Source organism: Manacus candei, unplaced genomic scaffold (assembly GCF_025592945.1).
Source record: "Manacus candei isolate 608988 ecotype Guabito, Panama unplaced genomic scaffold, ASM2559294v1 h1tg000046l, whole genome shotgun sequence".
NCBI lineage: Eukaryota > Metazoa > Chordata > Aves > Passeriformes > Pipridae > Manacus > Manacus candei.
Window position 1 is genome coordinate 8075588 of NW_026138094.1, and position 21388 is coordinate 8096975.

General features: G+C 42.8%; 1 protein-coding gene across 5 annotated transcripts in view; it reads right to left on the reverse strand.

The window, feature by feature from the left end:
• CEMIP (cell migration inducing hyaluronidase 1) overlaps positions 1 to 21388 on the reverse strand; it is a 113057-nt gene that overhangs the window by 20141 nt on the left and 71528 nt on the right. For all 5 annotated transcript variants that reach the window (XM_051796946.1, XM_051796945.1, XM_051796943.1 and 2 more), the window contains 7 exons: positions 20732 to 20923; positions 12090 to 12265; positions 11305 to 11514; positions 5751 to 5956; positions 2459 to 2528; positions 1581 to 1709; positions 810 to 895 (listed from right to left, as the gene is read on the reverse strand). In XM_051796946.1, the coding sequence (XP_051652906.1) occupies positions 810 to 895; positions 1581 to 1709; positions 2459 to 2528; positions 5751 to 5956; positions 11305 to 11514; positions 12090 to 12265; positions 20732 to 20923 (1069 nt within the window). The remainder of the gene's footprint in view (positions 1 to 809; positions 896 to 1580; positions 1710 to 2458; positions 2529 to 5750; positions 5957 to 11304; positions 11515 to 12089; positions 12266 to 20731; positions 20924 to 21388) is intronic.

Here is a 21388-nt window from a genome sequence, read left to right on the forward strand (position 1 = left end):
CTATGAAACTTGAGAATATTTAAGTCCTTTTACGTGTCTGGGGGTTGGTAACTAAGTTAAGAGCCAGACTCAACCTCTAATGAGATACAAGGGTGCAGGTGCAGTCCTTACATCAGCCTCCTCACTGGGGCCAGCTTTGCCTGGGAATTCTCAGAAGCAACCAGACCAAAGTAGCTCTGCTGATATGATACAGTCTATAGAGAAATTTCCAGTATTTCTCAATTACTCCATTACACTGCACAGAGGTTGTGCACAGCAGCAGAGATGAAAGATCGTTCTGTGTATTTAATTGTGATTATTATTGCAGTGTCAGATTTGGAACTAGACTGAAATTGGAAATCAAAGCATGAGCTCCATGACATAAGCACTCCCTGTTCAAGTAGGTTTTAAAAGAATGAATAAAATCAATATCATTCCCAGGAAATACTTCAATTTCTAATTGCTAAGAAACTCTTGCAGCAAGTTCTGCCCAGGGGGACTGTTGACCAGGCAGCAGTGCATTTCCTTGCAAAAAATTCAAAAAGTTAGTGGAACACCCTAGAGCACATGTAACATCCATGCCAGCTCAGCTCAGAGCTAAAGAGCAAGGACAAAACCAGAAGGGTGTGGGTGTTGGGGGTCTCTTATAAAGGAAAATATAGAGATGAAGTTAGAAATGTCAAGGTGTGTGTAAGTGAAGACCCTCCCTCAATAAGAGCCACCCCAAAGGCACTGCAGTGATTCTTGTCAGCTTCCTTGGGGGCAATTTCATAGCTTTCAGTCAGTGCTACAGAGAAACCTTTTCCAAACCAAACTGTGTAAAACACTACCTCCCAGAAATCATTGTCAGGATAGGTCTTTTGTCCTTGGCAGAGGCTGGAGTGGTTTTAACGCCGTTATCAATGATCATTCCAGCCTAAAGAAAAACAGAAATGCAATATCACAGTATATTTATAAATATTACAGTTCTTTCCATCTCCAGACTCTACCTCCAGTTTTTCTCCTAATAACAGCTTCTGTTAGTAGCATGTGAAGCAGAGGGCTGCCAGGACTACCCAGATTTGCATATATCCCCCAAAATTGCCACAAACTTCTAGAACTGCACTTTTCTCATAAATGCATGTATCCCCACACACATACACCCTCTGCTGCAGTCTAAAGCCCTCAGCAACACACAGTCCCACAGCCCAGCATGCTAAGGGGTAAATAAGTAGGGAAGGCGATTAGACACAGCGGCCATATTTATCCCTCTAGAAGCTGTTCAGTTAATTGCTAACATTGGCAGTTGAGGTGTATAATTAGACAAGCTGCCAATAGATGCTCCTGGAGGCACTACTTTAAGAGTGCAGAGGCAGTGAAGCAGCCTGTGCAGAGGGGAGAGCTGCTCTGGATGCCCAAGAGCCAAGTGGGAGTTGCTGCTGGCCAGCTCCGAATGCTCCCACGCCAGCCTGTGAGCTGCTTTATCTGCAGACACAAACAAGCTCGCAGGAACTTTTAGTGAAACAGAAAGCACAGGCACTAATAGCTTGCAGACCCAAAGAGCTGGAGTGAGGAGACGGTGTTTTTTCCGAGGGCAGCATTCCCGTTGCGTGCAGACTCACCCGGTAGTTGGAATGCGCACGGTTGTTGGAGAATTTCCCCATCGGCACATGTTCTGAGTAGCCAGGGGAGTACATGCCTGCTGAGGGCCCTGTTGGCACGTGGTGCAGAACAAACCAAAAGCCTGTTTCCTGAGGAAGAGAATGGACACCTGAGACTTGGCTGGTCCACATTAGCCCAAGGAGATCTCAGTAAAGCCCAAGACAGGACAAATCACAGCCAGCAGCACTGACCTGTGTAAGTCTCTGCAGCAAAGAGTTTAATGCACACAAACACTGACATTCCCCCTCCCACATCTTCAGGGTGCCAGAAGTTAATCTTTGACATCGATACTGAAGTTCTAAGCGAGACTTTTGAAACTTAAAAATCAAATAATTTTTATTTAGTTGCCTAAAAATGTACAAGGAGCACTAATCTAGGTGCTCAGGTTTGGAAGCTTTGGAAAAACCACATCTTTCTGTATAAGGCTTGGTTTGCTTGTTTATTTGTCTTCATAGGACAATAAGGAATTCCTGTGGAATTAGCACTAGGGTTGATTGAAATTTCTGAGCACCATTACTGTGCTGCAATCAATGGAATCATTGCCAAAGGCTTCTCTGTAACTCTGCAGTCACATTTATTTAATTTATTCAAGCTGCACACTGGGAATTTTGGTTCAACCCACCCAGCTCTAGAAACAGCAAGCGACAAGAAGTGTGGAGCAAAAGGAAAAACATTATTTTTACTGGTAGCACCAGCCACATTACTGTATGTCTCAGTCAAACAGTTTTAAAAATGTCTGTGTTACAGAAGCAAGTTTTATTCCAGCAAGAGCCTCCCTCAGCCTTGCAGGCCTTTAACTGGCCTGAGCTATTACCAAATAAGAAACTTGTGCACTCACCTCAGATCCAGCAGCTGCGCAGTTTATAAGGTTGTTGTGTGGGTTTGCTATCCAGAAGGTGGATACAGCACTGCAGGTCAGGAAAACAAAGAATAACATGAGAATGACACTTTGAGCACACACCAGTCACCCATCAACTCCCCCATTACAGGCAGGGCCAATACCCCAGATAAGGGGTCCTTCCCAGAGGGCAAAAGGAATGTTTTTTCTTTCTCTTCTCATTCCTTCTGTCCTCTGTGGTTTGACAGAGAGCATGGTCTTATCTCTTAAAACACCAAGTATTAAATGAGGAATTTTGACTGCAATTCCAAGCCTGCTATGAAGCTGTCAGATGTCAATCATGTTTTATGATAAAGTAAATATTTGTTGCACAAGTCAAAGAAAAGAACTTTGCCCCCAAGTAAACCCTCAGGTTCATTAGAGACTTATTTAATCAAGGGACCCAATGAATTGCCTCTTAATGGCTTTCCAAGTGTACCCCAGTACCTGTCTTTGCCAGGAGTTGCTGTGATTCATTAACTTTATTTGCTCCCACTCTCCTGAACATTTCTTTTGGAACAGAAGGACTTCATTTGTCTAATGCACATAAAAGACTCTTAATTGAAAGATTCCCATTAAAGAGGAAAGACCAATCCATCACTGTCCATCCTGTGACATACAGCATTCATTAAGCAACAGCCATGGAAAACACCCAGCACTTACAGCCAGCAGATTGGCCCCCTAAATTGGATGGGTGAGATCTCCCTCCTGCAGAGGATGAACCTAGGGAACCCTTATGTCTATTTTAATCTTGTCATGAGGGAGTTCACAGGGGCTTCAGGCCAACTGATTCTGCTGATGGAGTTCTGTTTGTGCGACTTTATCATCAAAACACAGCAAATTTTTTCTATTTTGGGCCTATGACTGGCCCAGAAAAAAACCAAGTTTGGATTATTTATAGACTACCTCCTGCTGCGTAGGCAAGGGTGAGGGCAAGGACAGAGTATTTTCACAGTGACCTGTCCTTCAGCCCAATCCTGTTCCTCAGAGCCATATGGATTGGGCAGGTTATCGTGTCATTTGGCACAATCCTATTGTCTTAATTCCTGGAAGTGGCTGCTTGTCTGTGTCTTCCAAGCTGATGGAGCCACAGCCAGTGCTCATCCCACGTCCCTGTGCTGGGTGCCTTGGCCACTACCCCAGGGATAGTGTTAGTGCACTTGTGCACTTGCAAGCTGGATGAACCCCATACAAAACAAGCTGCTTTTCTGGTCAGACCTTGAATCCTTTTATAAAGGAACACATGTCAGATCAAAGTACCATAATACCTTTCCATTAGAATGCACATATTCATATAACAGTCTTCAAAATGGCACAAAATATATCCCTCTGACTATTAAAAGAATTGTCAGTGGAAAATTAGCACAATGGCTGATTAACCCTATTTTATGAATGGAGACATTAAGTGTATTTTATAAACAAACACAGATGTGAAAAAGAGCATTGCATGAATTCATCTCTTTCCTTTGCCAAACTAAAAAGTTAACAATATGTTTGTTTGGACAAAACCCCAGTTTGTTCTGAGGACAGAATGGATGATACTGATACAGCCTCAACAGATTGAGAGTATTTTCAAGTAAAAGAAATCCCCTGAAGAATTGTAGCTGTTAGGCATCAATCAGCTTCTAGCTGTCTCATTTTCAGGATGGAAGTCTGGCTTCACAGCCTTTCTCATTGACTGTTGAAGGGTCAGAAACTTGAGGGTTTTGTTAGTGTAGATCCCTTCCCCCTGCAACTACAGTCAAATAAATTTCTGGAGCAAAATCTGGACTACAGGCAGAAGTGTTCCTGTCTCCCAGCAGCTTCAGCACAGCACCAATGCTCTGTTGTCTCAAGACAAATCTTCATTGTGAAAGACCTCCCATGTTGTTGCACAGGGGTCTTGTCCACAAGATGATCCACCATCAATTTTAAACCCTTTACAGGCAAGTTTGATGTCCAGCTTCTAATGGAAAACACTCTGAAAACAATGTGGTTCCACAGATCTGCTCCAGATCTCTTGCTATGCTCCCTGCACTCCAGCTGGGGATGTGCTTGCCTAGCTGCTAAACACACAGGTTTGACTTTCAGAGCCTAGTACTCTCTTAAGAAGAGTCTGGGGCACAGGGGAAGAAAAAGAAACCTAATTAACTGCCTGATATGCATCAAAATGAGCAGGTTCCCTAAACAGCTAGTAATTAGCAATGAAATCATATTCCCAGGTTGACCTTGATTTTGGGGCAGAAAACCCACTGGAAAACTATGGAAAGAAAGGCTAGAGTAGCCTTCAGAGGCTCAGTGAGTCCATACCCTGCCTTTTGACAAGACTAACTACAACCACATTTTTATTTGTGATGGGCATTTCTCTAACCTGTGCTTTAAAATTACTGATAATGAAGAATCCATGAATTCCCCCAAGAAAAAATTCGAGTGCTTAACTCTGTAGTCAGGTTGATTGTGTTTCTTCTGTATCTCACCTGATTTTTCACCTGACACTGCAAGGCCAAAAAACTGCAAAAAGAATTTGCAAAAGCTCTTCTTATTGCAAATGTTTCTATTTGACATATCCACAAGGACACTTAGAGGAAAGGATCTTGCAAAAAGGGAGATGAAAGACATTTGGCATTTTTCAAGTTTAATAGATTGTTTGTGGCAAATGAAAGTTTCCAGGAGTTCTCATGGAAACATTTTCATGAGCTCATGTACAGAAGAGAGATCCAAGGGATGTACACAGTCTTTGATCTTATATTGTCAAGCTCCAATTCGATGCTAAACTGCATTTATTATATCACTCTGGTTTCACTTCAGAGTTTGGGCAGACTGTGCCAAACGAATGCATAATATCAATGCTGTACCATTAAACAGTATCTATTCTTCACAGATAACAACTTCTGGATCAATGTGAATCTTTCCAAAATCGGCTGCCATTTGGGATGAGTACACAGCCCATTCTGAACTCAGCAACTTTTGGCTGAGCCATTGGGTTCAAGACTCCATAAGACACATGGCATCACTGCTTACTTTGAAAGAAAGATTTTCAGTATCTGAGGTAGGAACCATCCCAGTGGCCTTTATGCAAAAAATGTTAAGTATGCTCTAGGTGTGTAGGTATCTGATTAGTACAAGGATAAAGACCTCAAGGAAACTGCTCTCCCAGCTTTGGGACATGCAGCCCAGAGCCCTACAGACGATTACATAATCACATATACAATGCTATCTGCTATGGCTAAGTCCTGCAAAGAGAAGGAAGACGAAAAGGAAGGCTCCCACTCACCTACAGTCCTGCCTGGGTTTGGGGATGTACCCTGGGTAAGCTCCCTCTGTGATCAGCTTGCACATCCTGCTGTCCCTGTCGGAGGGGAGCAGCGTGCTGGGTTTAACAAGGAGTCCAAGGCAGTGATCAAACGTGTTGCGCTCTTCTGGTCCGTCCTCCGTAAAAAAGCAATGGCCCAGTGCATCATAACCCACCACATCCTTCACCTGCATGCACAAAACAAAGGTCAGTGTTTAGGCTTCATGCTTCAGCCACTGTGTAATTAAAACAAACTTTGCAGTGCTGGCACATAGGAGCCCCAGTACCCTTCTGAGCTCAGGATCTATAGGCAAAATTAAAAGGAAGATCACTCTCTGCCCTTAAGAGCTTATAGTCTAAGCAATAACTCCAAAACTTAACTAGAATTTGTCATCACCTAGGAAATGCTCGTTCCATTCTTTTGTTGGCCTGTGAAATCAGAGACTTTCTTAGCACGACGCTGAAAAAAACGTGGGGTGGGGGAAGACATTAGATGTTAAAATCACATCTGGGCTCATTCATCTTCATGTGGAATTGCATGAGCAGCTACGCAAAATGCAACTGAAAAATGCAGCTGAGCTGAAAGAATATTTTTTCAGGCTATCAGAGGGGCAGCAAGTTATTTTCCAGACAGGCTGGCTTGTTTTGGGTTTGACCTGATCCTTTTTTCCAAGTTGTTGACAGAAGCTTTACTTGAGCCTGAGACAAATCAGCTGGTGTTAATCAGCACTGTTCTGGGTTTGGTTTGCGTGTTGTTAACATTGGGACACCATTGGCTGGACAGAACAATACCCATCACACCACGGGAAGGTCTGAGAAAACAATTTCAGGAGCAGATACGTGAATTTGAAGCCCAAGGTTGGGACTGGGTGGGAAACAACAGCCCCTGGATACACAGCAAGTGTGTCCAGCAAGTCAGTTGTTTGTGGATATGTCTGGGATATGGAAAATTAATTTCAGGTCTCCACTGACCAGGTGAAGGTCTAGATCTCCTGGGCTCTTTCCTTGCTGTTCCCATCAGTCATCACCCATCAATCACCCTGGACTCAGGAAACCTTTCTACCTGCTTCTGATGAAACAGCAATTGTCAAGGGGCAAAAGACAATATTAAACTAGATGGAAGACCTGTTCATCACAATGTCATTGAGAGACCTGGGTGTTCAAGTGCTTGAATTACTTTTGTAAACAGGTCTCAGACTCCTTTGTCACCTTCATGCCTCGTTCTCAAGGCAAGGAGAACCAATTTCAAATAAAATCCCAGGATTAGTGTTGAAATTATTACAAATATGTTTTCACATAAGAGAAAACACTTTTCCTGCCAAATCTATTACTAGCTTACATCCACACAGACTTCTATTATGTATCATCCGTGCTCCAGTGTAAATACTCAAATCTCTGAACACGAGTCATCACAGTAAATTAAACACAGCTAAAATGACCTGCAAAGTAGTGCATTCCTTCAAACTACCTCACTGAAATTTACTGCTAACTTCCCATATCTAATAAAATGATAGATTTTGCAAGGTTTAGGCTTCTTTATTAAGGTGTAAAACATACGTACTAAACTGTTCTCACTCGGAAGAATGAACTCTCTTAGCTATGTAATAATAAGGGTTTACAGGACAGAAGAACATTTCAGAAGAGTGAGCAATCTTTTCAGAAGAAGTTTTCCAACATTTACAGAAAGTCCTTTAACTACAGAGATGTCAGAATTCCACAGAAACTGCCACCAAATGCTATTAGCTTTCTCTCACAGAACAGTAATACTGAAAAGACACATAAGTAATGGTGTCACCACATTTAGATGACAGAAGCAGTTTCTACAGAGAAAGGTTTGCCCCTTTGGTCATTTATCTTTCCAGGCAGCACAGCACAGCACCAGGGCTGGGCCATGAACACCTGCAGTGACCAGACTCAGCTGGGGCAAAGCCCACCTATGTGCACTGGGAGTACCATCACAGGGGAACACATCTCCCAGTAGGGTGAGAGAGGGGGGAAGCAGAGAGAGGTGTGTGCACTGGCAGAGGGGCTCAGAGCCAGCAAATGCCTGTTGTTCTCCTAACTCATCCCTGGAAGTCCACAGAACAACAGGAGTTATCAGCCAGGGACCTGGTCCCTTAGGCATTTTTCACCCTCTCTTTGATGAATTAATTCCCCGTATCTCACCTCTCGGTCAGCCCTGACTTGGTTTCCTGGGCATGCTTTCATGCACAAGCCCAGTACTGAAACGTTTGGATAGCAAATGAGATGCTTGTTCCAAAATCACTTTTCTAATGTATTTAATTTTTTATTTGATTAAAACCTTGCTAATAGTCCCTAATCTTACATTAACCATGAGTAATTTAGGGCCAGATAATGCCCTTCCGTGGCAAAACATTGCTGCGAATTATAGCTGGATTAGTAAAAGCAGATACCACTGAAGCTGTTTGATGGCTCAGACTCTTAATCCATGAATTTCAGCTCTCCCCTGCATCCTGCCAGACTATTTATTGATCCACAATGAATTTCCTTTCCCAGTGGGTGTTTCTATTTTAGCTTCCACACTGGGATCCAGTGGAGAGAGTAGGAATCAGAGCAAAGTTTCATCCCTGGGATTGCAGTGGTGTAACAAGGTGGTTTTTTTGGCCAACATACTAAAGAAAACACTGGGTAATCATTGCATTTTAAAACACTAATTAAGGTGAGAAAATAATTTCTAAAGATTTATTTCCAGAAGGACCCTCTGTGCCTTCCAGATAATATGGATTTGCAGACAAGTGCAGAATAACCCATCAATGAAGTGAGCTAATGTCGAGACAGCAACTTCTAGCAGACTGTACAGACTCACAGAAAAACAGCTGTCATCAGGAATAACTGGATACCCTTTTCTCCTAGACTTTTCAGAATGAGTATCTCTGAAATGCCATGAGAAAAGTGACAGCAAAGCAAGCAGGGAAGCCTGTATGTAAATTACCAACCTGCTTTAATGACAGTTAAAAACAACTGATGTCCCTCTCCCACTTATTAAAGCATTTGGACAGGTACTTTACCACACTCATGCAAGAAGCCCCTCTGAGTTCAACAGTTTAATGTGAAGGACATCATTAAGTGCTGTGCTATGCTGAGGTTTAATGGTCCAGTTAGATTTTTTTATGGCTATTTCCAAAGTGTGGTTTGTGCACATCATTAAGGGAAATTTTCCCTCAGTAAAGAATGCTTTGGATCCACCTGATCTCAGAGGGAATGAATGTTACCTAGGGAAAGACAGATCTCATCTCTGTTTGCACAAATGATGTTCTTGCATGTAGAAACAGGTGGTGTTGCCCAAGTAGAAAGACAATAGGTAACTAGGAAATGTATAGAATAACTGCTGTAATCATCAGAGACCATGTGCATGTCAGTGAATATATCTGGAGCAGAAGGAAGAGGAAAGGAAGGAAATGAGTCAGAAAGCAGAGGAGGAGATTGTGGTGGGATCACCTGACAAGTCAAGGCATGGAGCTGCTGATGCAGATGCCTATCTGAGCAACGAAACAACATCTAAGTGATGCAGCGTTTGGAGCACATATTCTGTGACACAACTGATCAAACTTGATCAGATTGTTTTAGTTCATTGGGGCTTTCCTTTTAGCTGTCAGCAATAATTATGAGGTTAAAATAAAAAAAAACAAGTAAAGTATTATAAATAGAGTTCAGTATTCACACATTTTGATAAATTAAAATCAATAGGGATTAAATTCTTGACTAACTAATGTCCTAAATTCTAAGATCTCTCTAGGGTGCCTTTTCATGGAGACAAAGGATGGTCATTTAGGGAATTGTGGTTGTTGAATGACAGCAAGAGAATCAAGTTGCTTTCATCAGCTACATCAGCCTGTCTAAATTTCATCATGCCATCTTGGCTGGAAAAGCCTGAGCACATGGATCCCTATGCCGTGGATGCCTCATGGCATAGCTGTCACCCAGAGAAAGCACAAGAGACAAAGTTATTTCCAAATGCTTTATATGAAGCCACCTATCTGACTGATAGGAGAATGTCTGGCTCTGGGTATTTCGTTTGGCAAGTATTAAGCAACAGGGAATGAAGGTCTCACATTAGATCCAGAAGCAGGGCTTTAGCTGGTCTGCAGCTCAGCAGCTGCTGTGCAACCTCTGTGCAGCCACAGGATGTGTTTATGGTGCCACTGGTGACAGCCCACCATGGTGTGACAAATGAGCCCTGTAAGACCCCACAGTGCTGCCCTGCCACTCTGCACATTAATTGTATACTAGGCCCCTGTACTGGTGGCTTCAGATTGGGCAGATGCCATATGACCCTGAATGACTTATATAATTTATGCTGTAGAATGTCTTTTTTCTTCAGAAGCCGTGTTCACTTGGTAGGTTTTCAGGATCGTGTTATAAACTTAGAAGGACAGAGGTCAAACCCAAAAACCTCAGATTCATAAATAGCAGATAAAAGCTGCTCTGCTTCTGGAGCTGTAATTTCAATGTCCTTTGTTCAACTTCTGTGCATTTTAATTATGCCTGTGACTCACCCTTCCAGTGCTGCCAGTTTTAGAGGTATGAACTGCTAGTGCACAGTGACCATCCAGGTTACAACTGCCAATGATATGTTTCCACTTAAAACTCATATATAGGAACAGGGTTCTTGATGGTACAAATTCTCCTTTTCAGGGACTTTTTTCCTTTTGGAATACACTGCCATTTCACTGAATGGGTGAGAGTCCTTTGCCTACAGGAGTCCTGCACCATTAAGATTTCCTTCTTGAAGAACATCCAGCCTTCCTGGACTCCTCTGCCCTGCAGGAACTGCCTCCCAAGGGATTCTGTCAAACATGCTCCTAAACAGGTCAAAGTCTGCCCTTCAAAAGACCAAGGCAGCCGTTCTGCTGACCCCCCTCCTTACTTCTCCGTGAATAGAAAACTTTATAATTTTGTGATCATTATGCACAAGAGGGCCTCTAACCATCACATCACCCACAAATCCTTTTCTGCTCACAAACAAGAGGTCCAACATCCTTACTACAAAAACAAAGGCACCCCTACATTTGGGAAGAATCTGACCGTGTTCTTCATGTCTCTGGTGTGCTGTAACTTGGCTGGTAAACATCAGTTATTTTATAGATTTATCCTGAAGGATTTCTTGTTTTGGAGGGCAACTCTGGCAAATCAGAGCTCTGTGAGTGCTTGATGTTGTGACTGGCATTGCAAACCCAAACCTTCATTACAGCAAAGATGAGGCACCCTTAGAGCTTCTGATTATCCTCTTTAAATAGCAAGCTCTGTCTACAGATAGATCCAACTACTCATTAGAGATGGGCTGGTCTGCTGACATTGCTGCACACAGAAAAATGTTCTGCCCACTCTGAGTCACACACAGCCCCCAGTGCCACACTGGCAGGTTGAAATACTCCTGGCATATCCAGAGTGGGAAGAGTCAGACATTGGCTCTAACAATAAAACACATCATCCTGCAATAACTGAGCTGTACCCACGCTGTGAGGAAATTTTTTTGCTGGTGCCTGTATCTCTAAGGTAGAGTCAGACTTCTTACCAGTAAACCATTGGATCCATGGACTGTGACGCAGCGGGAGAAGGTATGGTGGATGGAGGTGTCCTTTATGTATGTTGGAGGGTTGTAGCCTCCTTTCTCATCCACATCTCCAGCCATATGGAAATGAATCGGGTAATGTCCCATTGTCTGCTGGCCCATGTATTTCAGTTCTAGACCTTCAATATGGGTAGCCTTAAAATCTAGACCAATCTGGAGAGCAAAACAACATCAGTCAAGAAACACAAATGCCTTTTGAGGGCAAGAAGAGGGCATACAGGCATAGGAAGGGTTGCACTGTGTCTGCTGGAAAGATTTACTCTGTGGAGAGAAGGGTATGGCTGCAGGGTGAGGGAAAGAGGGTCATGGTGGCTAAGAGGTGATCTTTGATCACCTCACTGTTGTGATGGTTACATTTAACTTAATTTCAGAAGGAAAACAGTTTTTATTTAATGTTTTCTATAAATTTCAACCAGCTGGGTGCAAATCAAATTTCCTGGGCTGAGCACTACCAAAATCTGGGGAAAACTGAGATCAGGATGTTGACACTGTATCTCAGGTGGGTTGATAACCAGCCTCATTGGCCAAGCAGTGTCTGCAGGGGCATGACATGCACTTCAAATCCAAAGGACAGGCAGCAGAGGAGGGTGGATCTGCTGTAATGTGGGGAGAGTTTGTTTGCTCAATGGCTGACACGAGGAATTTTTCTCTTCCTGCATCTTGGCTTCCTTGGTATGTGAAGGTGTGGCTGGAGGGAGGAAAATGCAAGCAAAGGGCTCTAGCCCTACCTTGATGTGTCCCCCAAAGGTGTCGAAATCAAAGAAGGAGCATAACTTGCTGCTGTACTCATAGCACTGCCCCTCCATCTCGCCCATCACCACGACGTTGCGGCTCAGCAGCCCCACCTCTGCCCGCATGTCGACGCCGTCGATGACTTCCCCGACGTGGAGGTAGGTTGCTTTTCCTAAGGGAACAAGATCCAGTTTCAGGGTTACTCTGCCAATGCTGCTGGTTTCCCCTTGTGCCTCCTGTGGTGTGGTTGGCGTGAAAATGAAAGGAGTAATCAAGTCAGCAAAAAACTGTTGGCCAACACCTCAAAGGAGGGAAGGCTGGAACACAGGTGACACCCAAGTTCTTGCTGAGATATTTGCAAAAGAGGAAGTGGGGTTTTTGGTCTTAAGTTGCTTCATTTAACTAGGGTGTTAAACTAACAGTCTGTTAGGCAAAACACATTTCCTACCTTCAAAAGGGACTGCGAACATTTGAGACTGTTTTATTTTGGACTACAATCAGCTCTGTATGAACATCCAGTGCAAAAAAACCTGATGATGTAGCTACTGAAAAGTCTAAACCCCCAAGGTTAGCACAGCATTTCCTACAGTAAGACACTGGGAGCTACTCAGATCCCACAACACTACTCATGGGCAAGCATCAGTCTGATCCTGGTAACATCACACTTGTTACTGCAAGCAAGGACAGGACTGGGCAGAAAGCCTTGCAGAAGCTGTGGCTTGGGACAATCGCAACCCCTCACCAAGTTTGTGGGCTGTAAAACCTCCCACTTCCTGCCCACCCAAACCTCTCAATTTTAGATCTACCCTCACATCTCCAACTTGCTCCCAACGCTTCCTTCTGCCCTGGTATTGTTGGAGTCAATAGGATTTTCCATTTACCCCATACCACATCTCCCTTTGCCAAGCCAAGTTATTCATAACATCCTCCACACACACACATCCCTCCATGGAGGAGTTAAAAGCACAGAGAGCTTTCCCTGCCCTGACTAGAAAGGGTGAAGTCCAGGCAGTGTGGATATCTGGAAAGCAAAATATCTCTTTGCTGTAATTTCATTCAAACATATTCCTACTCCCTCCTTCCTTCCGCAGCTTTCTGCAGAGAAAAGCCATTTGGGAAAAGGTTCATCTTACTGACTACGTTCTGTATTATTCCAGCAAAAATAAGTAATAAACTCTTTAAGTAAACACTGAACTTTAAGGAATGCTACACTCGCATGTATTTAATTTCCATGGAATCGTTCAAATCCTTAATTAGAAACAAATGGCAAGCCTGAAGCCTGGCTATCACTGCAAAGCACTTTATGCTTAAACAGAGGTGCCAAGTCAAGGGGAGGATTTTGAACACTGAAATAGCATTGTTTTTAACCAAACCATGATGCTTTGACTGCATAACAAAAATAAGCAAACACCATTCACTCCCTCTTCTCCTGTAGCTGGGAGCAGTGTGGTTTGATGGTAGTATTGGGATTTGGGAAGGGTGAGTGCTCCACCTTGCTCCAAGGCTGCTGTGTTGTGGGATGAGGTTCACACCACGACATGTGACTTCTGCCTTGGCACCTCTGCCTTCAAAATAATCTGATCATGTGAAAAAACACCTTCTGTTAACTAGAGGAGTGGTGATGACCAAACAGGGAGATGCAGTTTTTCGGCTGTGGTGGGAAGATGAAGCTCCTCTGAGCTCCGCACTCAGTCCAGAAAGGAGGGGCTGCAGATGGGTTTGCACCTCACCCACTTTTGCAGTTGCCTCCCTAGGAAGTCCTGGGCTTACCCAAGGCCCTGTTGTTGCCCTGAAGCCAGTGAGCCCCACTAGGTGTGTGGCCAAAACCAGACCCAACGCATCCAAAAAGCAGCTCTGCTTCCCTTATCCACATACATGAAAAGAGCCACTGGAGTGAGTCCCCTTCATGTGAGAATACTCTGTGCTGGATCCTTGAGTGAATCTGTTCCTTATGAAACTGTTTTTAAGTTGTTACTTTTCAGTTTTCCTCAGAGCTGACCTTTCCTTGATTTACTGAAATGCAGGAAGAAGTTCAGATAATCATAAGAACATCCTATTTAAAGCCACATCTCCAGGATTTGTGGCAGTGAAATTAGATAGGCAGTTTTGTTATTCCTGTGCTGAGCTCTAGAATAATAAATGTCATGCTTGCATGTATTTAATTTAATTTAACACCAGTCCAGACATGCAAAACAGGGTAAGCCCTGACAGGAATGTTAAATACGGACTAACCAGTTTCTAAATATAGCTTCTTGGGTGCATGTTTTTCACTTTGTGCTTTTGCTGACTTGACATGTTTGGAGATAAAGAGAGAGATGGAAAGCAATCCCATTCCAAAGTCAGAGCGGATTTTGAATAATAGCTCCTTTAACAGAGTTTTGAAAAACAAACCTCTCCTCAAGGCAGACAGAAATTCAAGCTCCCCACGGCAACGGGGCTGAAACTGCCTGTGGGAGTCAGAGCCTGGCATGGGAGCCCTTGAATGCTGTACATGCCCGCAAGGAACCAGCACTCCAACACTAGGCACCTCCCATGGGACCAGGAGTACCATGAAGTGCATTTACAGACATGTGGCACTACCAGAGACCTGCTGGGACATGTTTAGTGATGGGAATAAAAAAAAAAACAACAAACAATAAAGAGCTTGCTCTGTGCTGAGTTCAAGGAGTTCACTCAGGGACAGGAGTGTCTCACTCTGCAGAGTACAAGTTTGAAATTAGGCTGCTGCTCACAGCTGGCACACAGAGCTTCCCAGAGAGCAGCCAGGATATCTGAGACCCTGAGCACTGACCCTGGGCAAACCCAATCCTGGGGTTTGCAAACTGGCACTGAAGTGGTTTGATATTAAAAAGACAACACTGTGCTTTGAAGGTGGGAGGAATGTGTCTGCTGCTTCAGCATCAAAGCCAATGCTGCGATTGCCCAATCACTAACAAGCCCAGGGGCCACTGATTCACCTTGTCCTTTGGGCTCGGGCTTGCTGCATCCCTCATGGATAGATATTGCCCTGCCAGCAAGCCAGGCTTGTGCCATGTTATAATATAAACCAAACAAAGCCTTGTAGTGACACAGATTATGTCTCCCCACAACAGGGCTGTTTGATGGACTAGGAAAAACACCACCCTGGGTTTCCTGCTGTATCATACCAGTGCCTCCAGTTAGCACAATGTAAATTCACAGGGAACAACCTCTTTAATATGTGGGCTTGCTGGTGGAAGTCTTGATTCGGCAAAGTATGAGCACATTTCCATGCTTATTACCCAAGACAGTCACTATTGAAGTCGTCAGTTGTTGGCAAAGACAAGGTAATTATTAAAAGAAAGTATACATTACAATAAACATAGATGATCCACTAATTAAGGACACGCTTATGTCAACAAAGAAATTCAAAGCACAGTCTCTCCAAACTGTACAAAGCTCAAGGAAAACCTGCCATACCTGAACCTAGCCATAAAACCTGGGTTTCAGGCCTTATCAAACTTGGGATGGGTGGGATTTTAAAGCTGTTTTACAGATGTGGAAGAGTGCTCAGGTCTGGTGAGTTAGACAGATCGCTCTGAAAACCCTCCCAGGTACACTCAGGCATTCCTAAATCCCTTGGCTTTAAATGACACAAACAGCTAAATCTCCCTTTGAGAACTGAAACAGGCACTTGAAGGTCTGGGTATGGTGAAGATAAAGTGAAGCCAAGGTTCTCCTGGAATATTTTTTTTTTCTCTAAAGAGTCTTCTACTTTGAGTTCTCTAAGGATAAGACCATGTGTCTCATGCTCTTTTAATGTTTCCTAAACAATTTTTTTGAGGGAAATGCTAAACACAATTTGTCTGCTTAACTCACATAATCCAGTCACAGTGAATCCTTCAGGGCATCTTTAAGTCAGTGCAACTCATTGCAGATGCCAGCCCAGATCTGACAAATTTATAATTTTTGCCAAACACTTGTCATCACTGGTGGTAATGCCCCTATTGCTTATATTTAATAACCAACAAATGTTCACAGGGCATCCCTTCAAAATCTCATTATTCTCAATTACCTTGATGGGGTTTGCTGTTGCATCCATAAGTCCCAAGCCTGTAAGGCAATGCACCATGGTTTGGGTAAGTTGACCAGCTCCTTGAGTCACACAGTACAACCTGATGTCTTAACAAATAAATATTACTCAAATTCATAACTTTTACATAGAAAATTAAATTTTCCACAGTAGAAAGCATAAAACTTTATAAGCAGTTCAGAGCTAACTAAGCCTTCTTGAGACAGTTTCGTGCTGGGTAACTCATCCTGTTACAGCCCCTAATCCCCTTTCTCCTTCAAAATCCTGCCCAGTGTCCCACAAAGCTCAGAAATACACCTCCTGTTGTAGGAGTGTGAAGAGCCTTGTGTTCTCATGGATATTAAGTGTATGTTCAAATGCTGTACTGGATCAAAGCTTCAGTAGCTGTTTGGTTTCAGGGCTAAAATGAGTGGACCTTCAGGCTGCAGATGGGCACGATACAAGGACTGGGGCAGTGAGGGCACTGAGGGCACTGAGGGCAGTGCATCCTATGCTGGCTTCAACCGAGCACTGAGAGGTTCCTGCAAGGTGTATTAGTGTTTTATTCCAATGGCAGTGCCACTGTCTTTCCTAAGGCCACTCCTGTCCCACTTTACACCCTCTTTCTGTAGCAGCTGCTTGGCAATCTACTGACACACTTCTGTAAATGTGAGGTTTTCCCACTCTGACCTTCCAGGTTTTTACTCTCTTTATTCTGACGTGTAAGTTCTTGCAGCTGGAATGGGAAGATTAAGGTTTGGTGGACAAACAGTTCAAATATTTACTAAAATCAGGCTCAAACTCAACCCTTCTGAAACGCTATGAAAATCTGAGTATTTCTCTGTCCATTCAGCTTTAAGGCAATGCCCAAAGGTAGCAGAAGGAGCTCTGAAAGGCTGTTAGAAAGGGCTGTTTCACAAGATTTCCTGCCCAGCCCTCAAGCACCAGAGTTGAATTAGAAAAAGAGCTTTTGGCAAGTTGCAGACAAAATGATGCCAACTTCTAAATAGAACACCCTAAATCTCTAGAAGTATCTGAATCTTGATAGTGGAGAAAGTTCTCCCATCCCTACAGCACCAGATGAATGCTGACACAGTTTGTGAAGTTGTGACATAACTATGTATTAGCATTTTAATTCAAAGTTTTCTGCATGAACAAGATCACAGTAAACTCCATATCTCTAGTATTTGCAACCCAATAAGCATGATTTAGGAGATGTGTGCTTGTAATCATAGATTCATCAGTATGTGGGATAATTGGAGTAATTATGCCAGGCACAAATAGTTTTTTCATCCTTTATCAAGAGCATATAGGAGCACAAAAGAGCATTTCATCATTTCTGTTCCATGGTGAAACTTATCAGCATTGGTAGTAACTTCATACAGAGCAACCAAGATGCAGATAAGACTTGTTTCCCAGGGAAACTAGACAAAATACTTGATCTTTCCTACTATCCAGTTCTATCATAACAACACAACCCTTCCTTCCTTCCTTCCTCCTCCCTCCCTCTGCCCTTCAATGTCGTCCCTCCCCAAACCTTGTGAAGTTGGAAGATCAAACAGTTTTAATCTGTTCCCACAGAGAATATAATCTAGGCACAAAAATGACAAGCAAGAAAAGTTAAACAAAGAAGAAAGTGGAGGAAAAAAGTTCCATTTAAGTGAGCGACCATTTGACTGGGAGCAGGACCTGCAGATCTGGGTCCTCAGGCACACGACATTTACCCATGGGAACCACAGCATCGACATTGCTGTAGTTACTCCAATAAAGGAGTGCAAAAGATCAGAACCTGGGTGCTCTCCCTCGCCTTCTACACTCAGATTTGCCAAAGTCCACAGTTAGACAACTAAACCCTACTAAAACCTGAGGGCAATTAAGTATTAATGCCCTTAAGTTGTTTTGAAAAGCTCTAATCAATCCATTTCTAGCAAGTAAAGAAAGTATGAGTTTCAGCAGAAAGTATCAAATATAAATAGGACATGAGCTAACTAATGAGTTTGACTTATTTGGCACAATATGCTAAATCATGTCTATTAAAATACTATTAAACAATGAGAACATAAATTATATTAAACCTTGGTATGCCAAGTACCTGCCTCACCAAATTGACTGTCCACAAAGCAGAGGTTTTCTGCCTTTTAAGAGGCTAAAGTAATTCATATCTGACATTTAGGTTTCATTTTTAAAAAAATAGAAAAGAAAAAAATAAAGATTAAAAGGGAAATAAACCATCACAGGTAGGAATGGTTTTATCATTTGTCTTTCAAAGGACAGACTTGTGGAGTTCTCAGCTGCTAAACTAAACCTCTTAGGAAAATTAAGCCATTCCACTTACTACAAATGACATCCCTCTGTAATATGAATGTGTGGAAGGCTTTACTCGGAAGAAGCAAAGCAATCTTGCATATGTCCATAGCATATGCAAGACATCCATGATGAACGTCTTCTGCACACAATTACAAGCCTAACCCAGACCCACAAGGCCAGGCTGTGCTGGGGCAGCTAACCCGTGCTAAGGCATGGTCCTTATTGTGGCTAATTGCACGTCATGGCACAGGGCAATGGATAAAGTTACACCGTGGCTGGCCACAGAGCAACTCAGGGATCTCTTGGCTCCTAAAGACAGGGGACAGCTCAGCCTTGCCCAGGTTTTATTTCATCTAGACTGAACTTAGATTCAGGTAGATTATTTTATTTTCTAGTGTGAATGTGTTTTTGTTAAAAGAAAGTTGGATGTGATTTTTATAACTGGACTAGATTTTGCCTTGATTTATATAATCAGTGAAATCCCATTGACGTCAATGGAGTTGCCTGGATATAAGTAAGGGGAGACTTTGGCCCTGGTGTTCATGTTATTTGTGGTAATAAAAGGAATGTCCTAATTCTCCTAAAGAGTAATCGGAGACCGAGAGCACAATTACTTTAACAAGTGTTTCCACTGCTTCTTTACTTGAAATTCACATGAACTCTTTTGTTGTTTTTAACCCATTATTAATTTCCTTAAACTAACTTAGCTGTCCTTGTTGCAGAAGATAAATGTAACTACATGAATTTCACAGATCCATTAGATTATGGGAAGCCCAAGATTCCTGTGCCATCTTTATTTGTACTGGTCATCTTCCAAGACCATCTTCATGATGTGACTTGTATCCTACTAGTCCGGGCCCAATAGCTTGAAAAGTTGCTCAAGAAAAATATTCTACTTGGAAATGTGTCTTCTCTGAAAGCACTAGTCATTTTAAGTCATAAGACTATGATACATTCGAATTGTGAATAACATTTTCCTTGGCTTGATGAACATCTCCAACAATGAATGGCTAGAGTTCTGCGGGAGGCAGTTGCCAAAGGAAGTATATTTGTACCTTCCAGAAGTAGTTGCATCAGAGATAATGTTGAAGTGGTTCATTTCAGAGAACTGAATGAACTCCCTGGTGCATTGGATGTTCCAAGTGCCCTCATGGTTTCTCAGAAAGATCTTACTGTAAATGCAGACAAAACCTCTGCCTAGAGCAACAGCCAGTGTATAAGCAAAAGATAATGTAATATGCATGATTTACCACTAGGCAGATGTTGCCTCTGAAACACAGCCTCAGCTACTACAGACTTTTATGTTGTAAAATAATGTTTGCTTTTGTAAAGTATAAAAGTAAAAAAATCCTCATCTATTCAGAGAAGAGGCAGTTCATGTGCTATTTCCATTCTCTGCTTATCAGTGTGCCAAAACATGGTTCTAGAAAGGAAAGACTACAGACTCAAGTGGAAATGTAAACCTCCTGCCCAGGATTTCACTTTTATGCTCCTTTATACTGATAATAGTCTGTGCCTCATCACAGTTACGCTACTTAATTGGACTCAGTATCTGGAGGCCACTTTACGATTACTGGACTACAATGTCTTTTCATCAAAAGCAATTTGTCTGCATTTGAGCCAGTCACCTTCAAGGGAAAAATGCTGTGGCTCTGCAAAGGCTCCTGCTCCTCCTGCTCAGACCAGCTCAGGCAGCACGCTGCCAACCCCCTCTCCCCAGTGCTGTGGCTCAGGACAATTCCCTGGCCACCAGAAATGTTTGGTTAATACATCACCTCTAAGCAATGCTGTCTAGAGACACAGTAAACGAGAAACAGTAGCTTCAGTAGTACAAAACAGTATTTCTAAAATGTAAGATTACAGTTCTTGTTAAATAAAACTTAAGAGAACAGCCAGCTGGACATTACTTCATAGCCATACAGTCTCTCACAGTCTGCTCCTGCCTTAGATCACTCTTCACATGAGTTGTGCTCATCTCCTGCTTTCTAGGAAGTGGTATTTCAAATGCAGTTACTGAAAATTTCAAATACCTGACCTGTATCTGTCCCTCTTAAATAAATTCTCCCACTCAATACTGTGCTTGGGGACATAAAACGGAGACAGCTGTGAAAAGAGAAGGCAGAAAGGAACCAGAATCAAATCAGATGGCTTTCAAGCATGAAAGGAGTTATGTATCCCAAAAGCATCTAAAAACCAGCCCTCAAATTCAAGTGCCTTTCAATTCTTTGCAATTCTTTATGGAGTCATCTCAGTGCAAATAACAGAATTTGTGAACTGCAACAGTAAGATGAAGAGCCTTACCTGCCACCTTGACCTGGTTGGGCCTGCAGGTGCTGCAGGGCAGTACTTGGAACTCCTCTGCCTGGTACATGGAGTAGTCAGTGCTTGCCACCACCAGCCTGTCTCCAGGTTTCCATGAGCTCACGTCATCCACCAGATTCAAAACTGTGCTGTTCACATTGGTGTCAATTGTTACTGTGAGCTTTGGTTTCACTGAAAAGCCAAAATGGTTGGGTGGAGAATTCAGTTAATCTGATCAGAAAATTCTTGTGCCTTTTTTAAATTTAGTTTTTTAATGCCTGGAATGCCCCCAAAATTATTATTTCCTGGGGTGAAGGGGGGAGCAAAGTTAACTCTTCCAAACATGTTTTTTACAAGCTTTGGCATGGAAAGAAGAAAACAGGAAAGTATTTTCCTCCAGTTGCAGGCAGGTGGATTTTCCACTAACCCCAGGACTAAATTTAAATGTAGCTCTTAGTGGCTCATTTTCACCACACCCACTTAGCAGCAGCCCTTGTGGGCACTGGGTGCTGTTGTTTACAGCAGCCAAGTGGTCTTTAATGTAATGACTGTTTTTTCCAGAAAAACAACAGTCTTCCACCCTTCTTTTCCTGCCAGCTGAGTACCAAAGAACCCTAATGACCTGTAATGACCAGGTTAGGGACAGTGGTGTCGGAA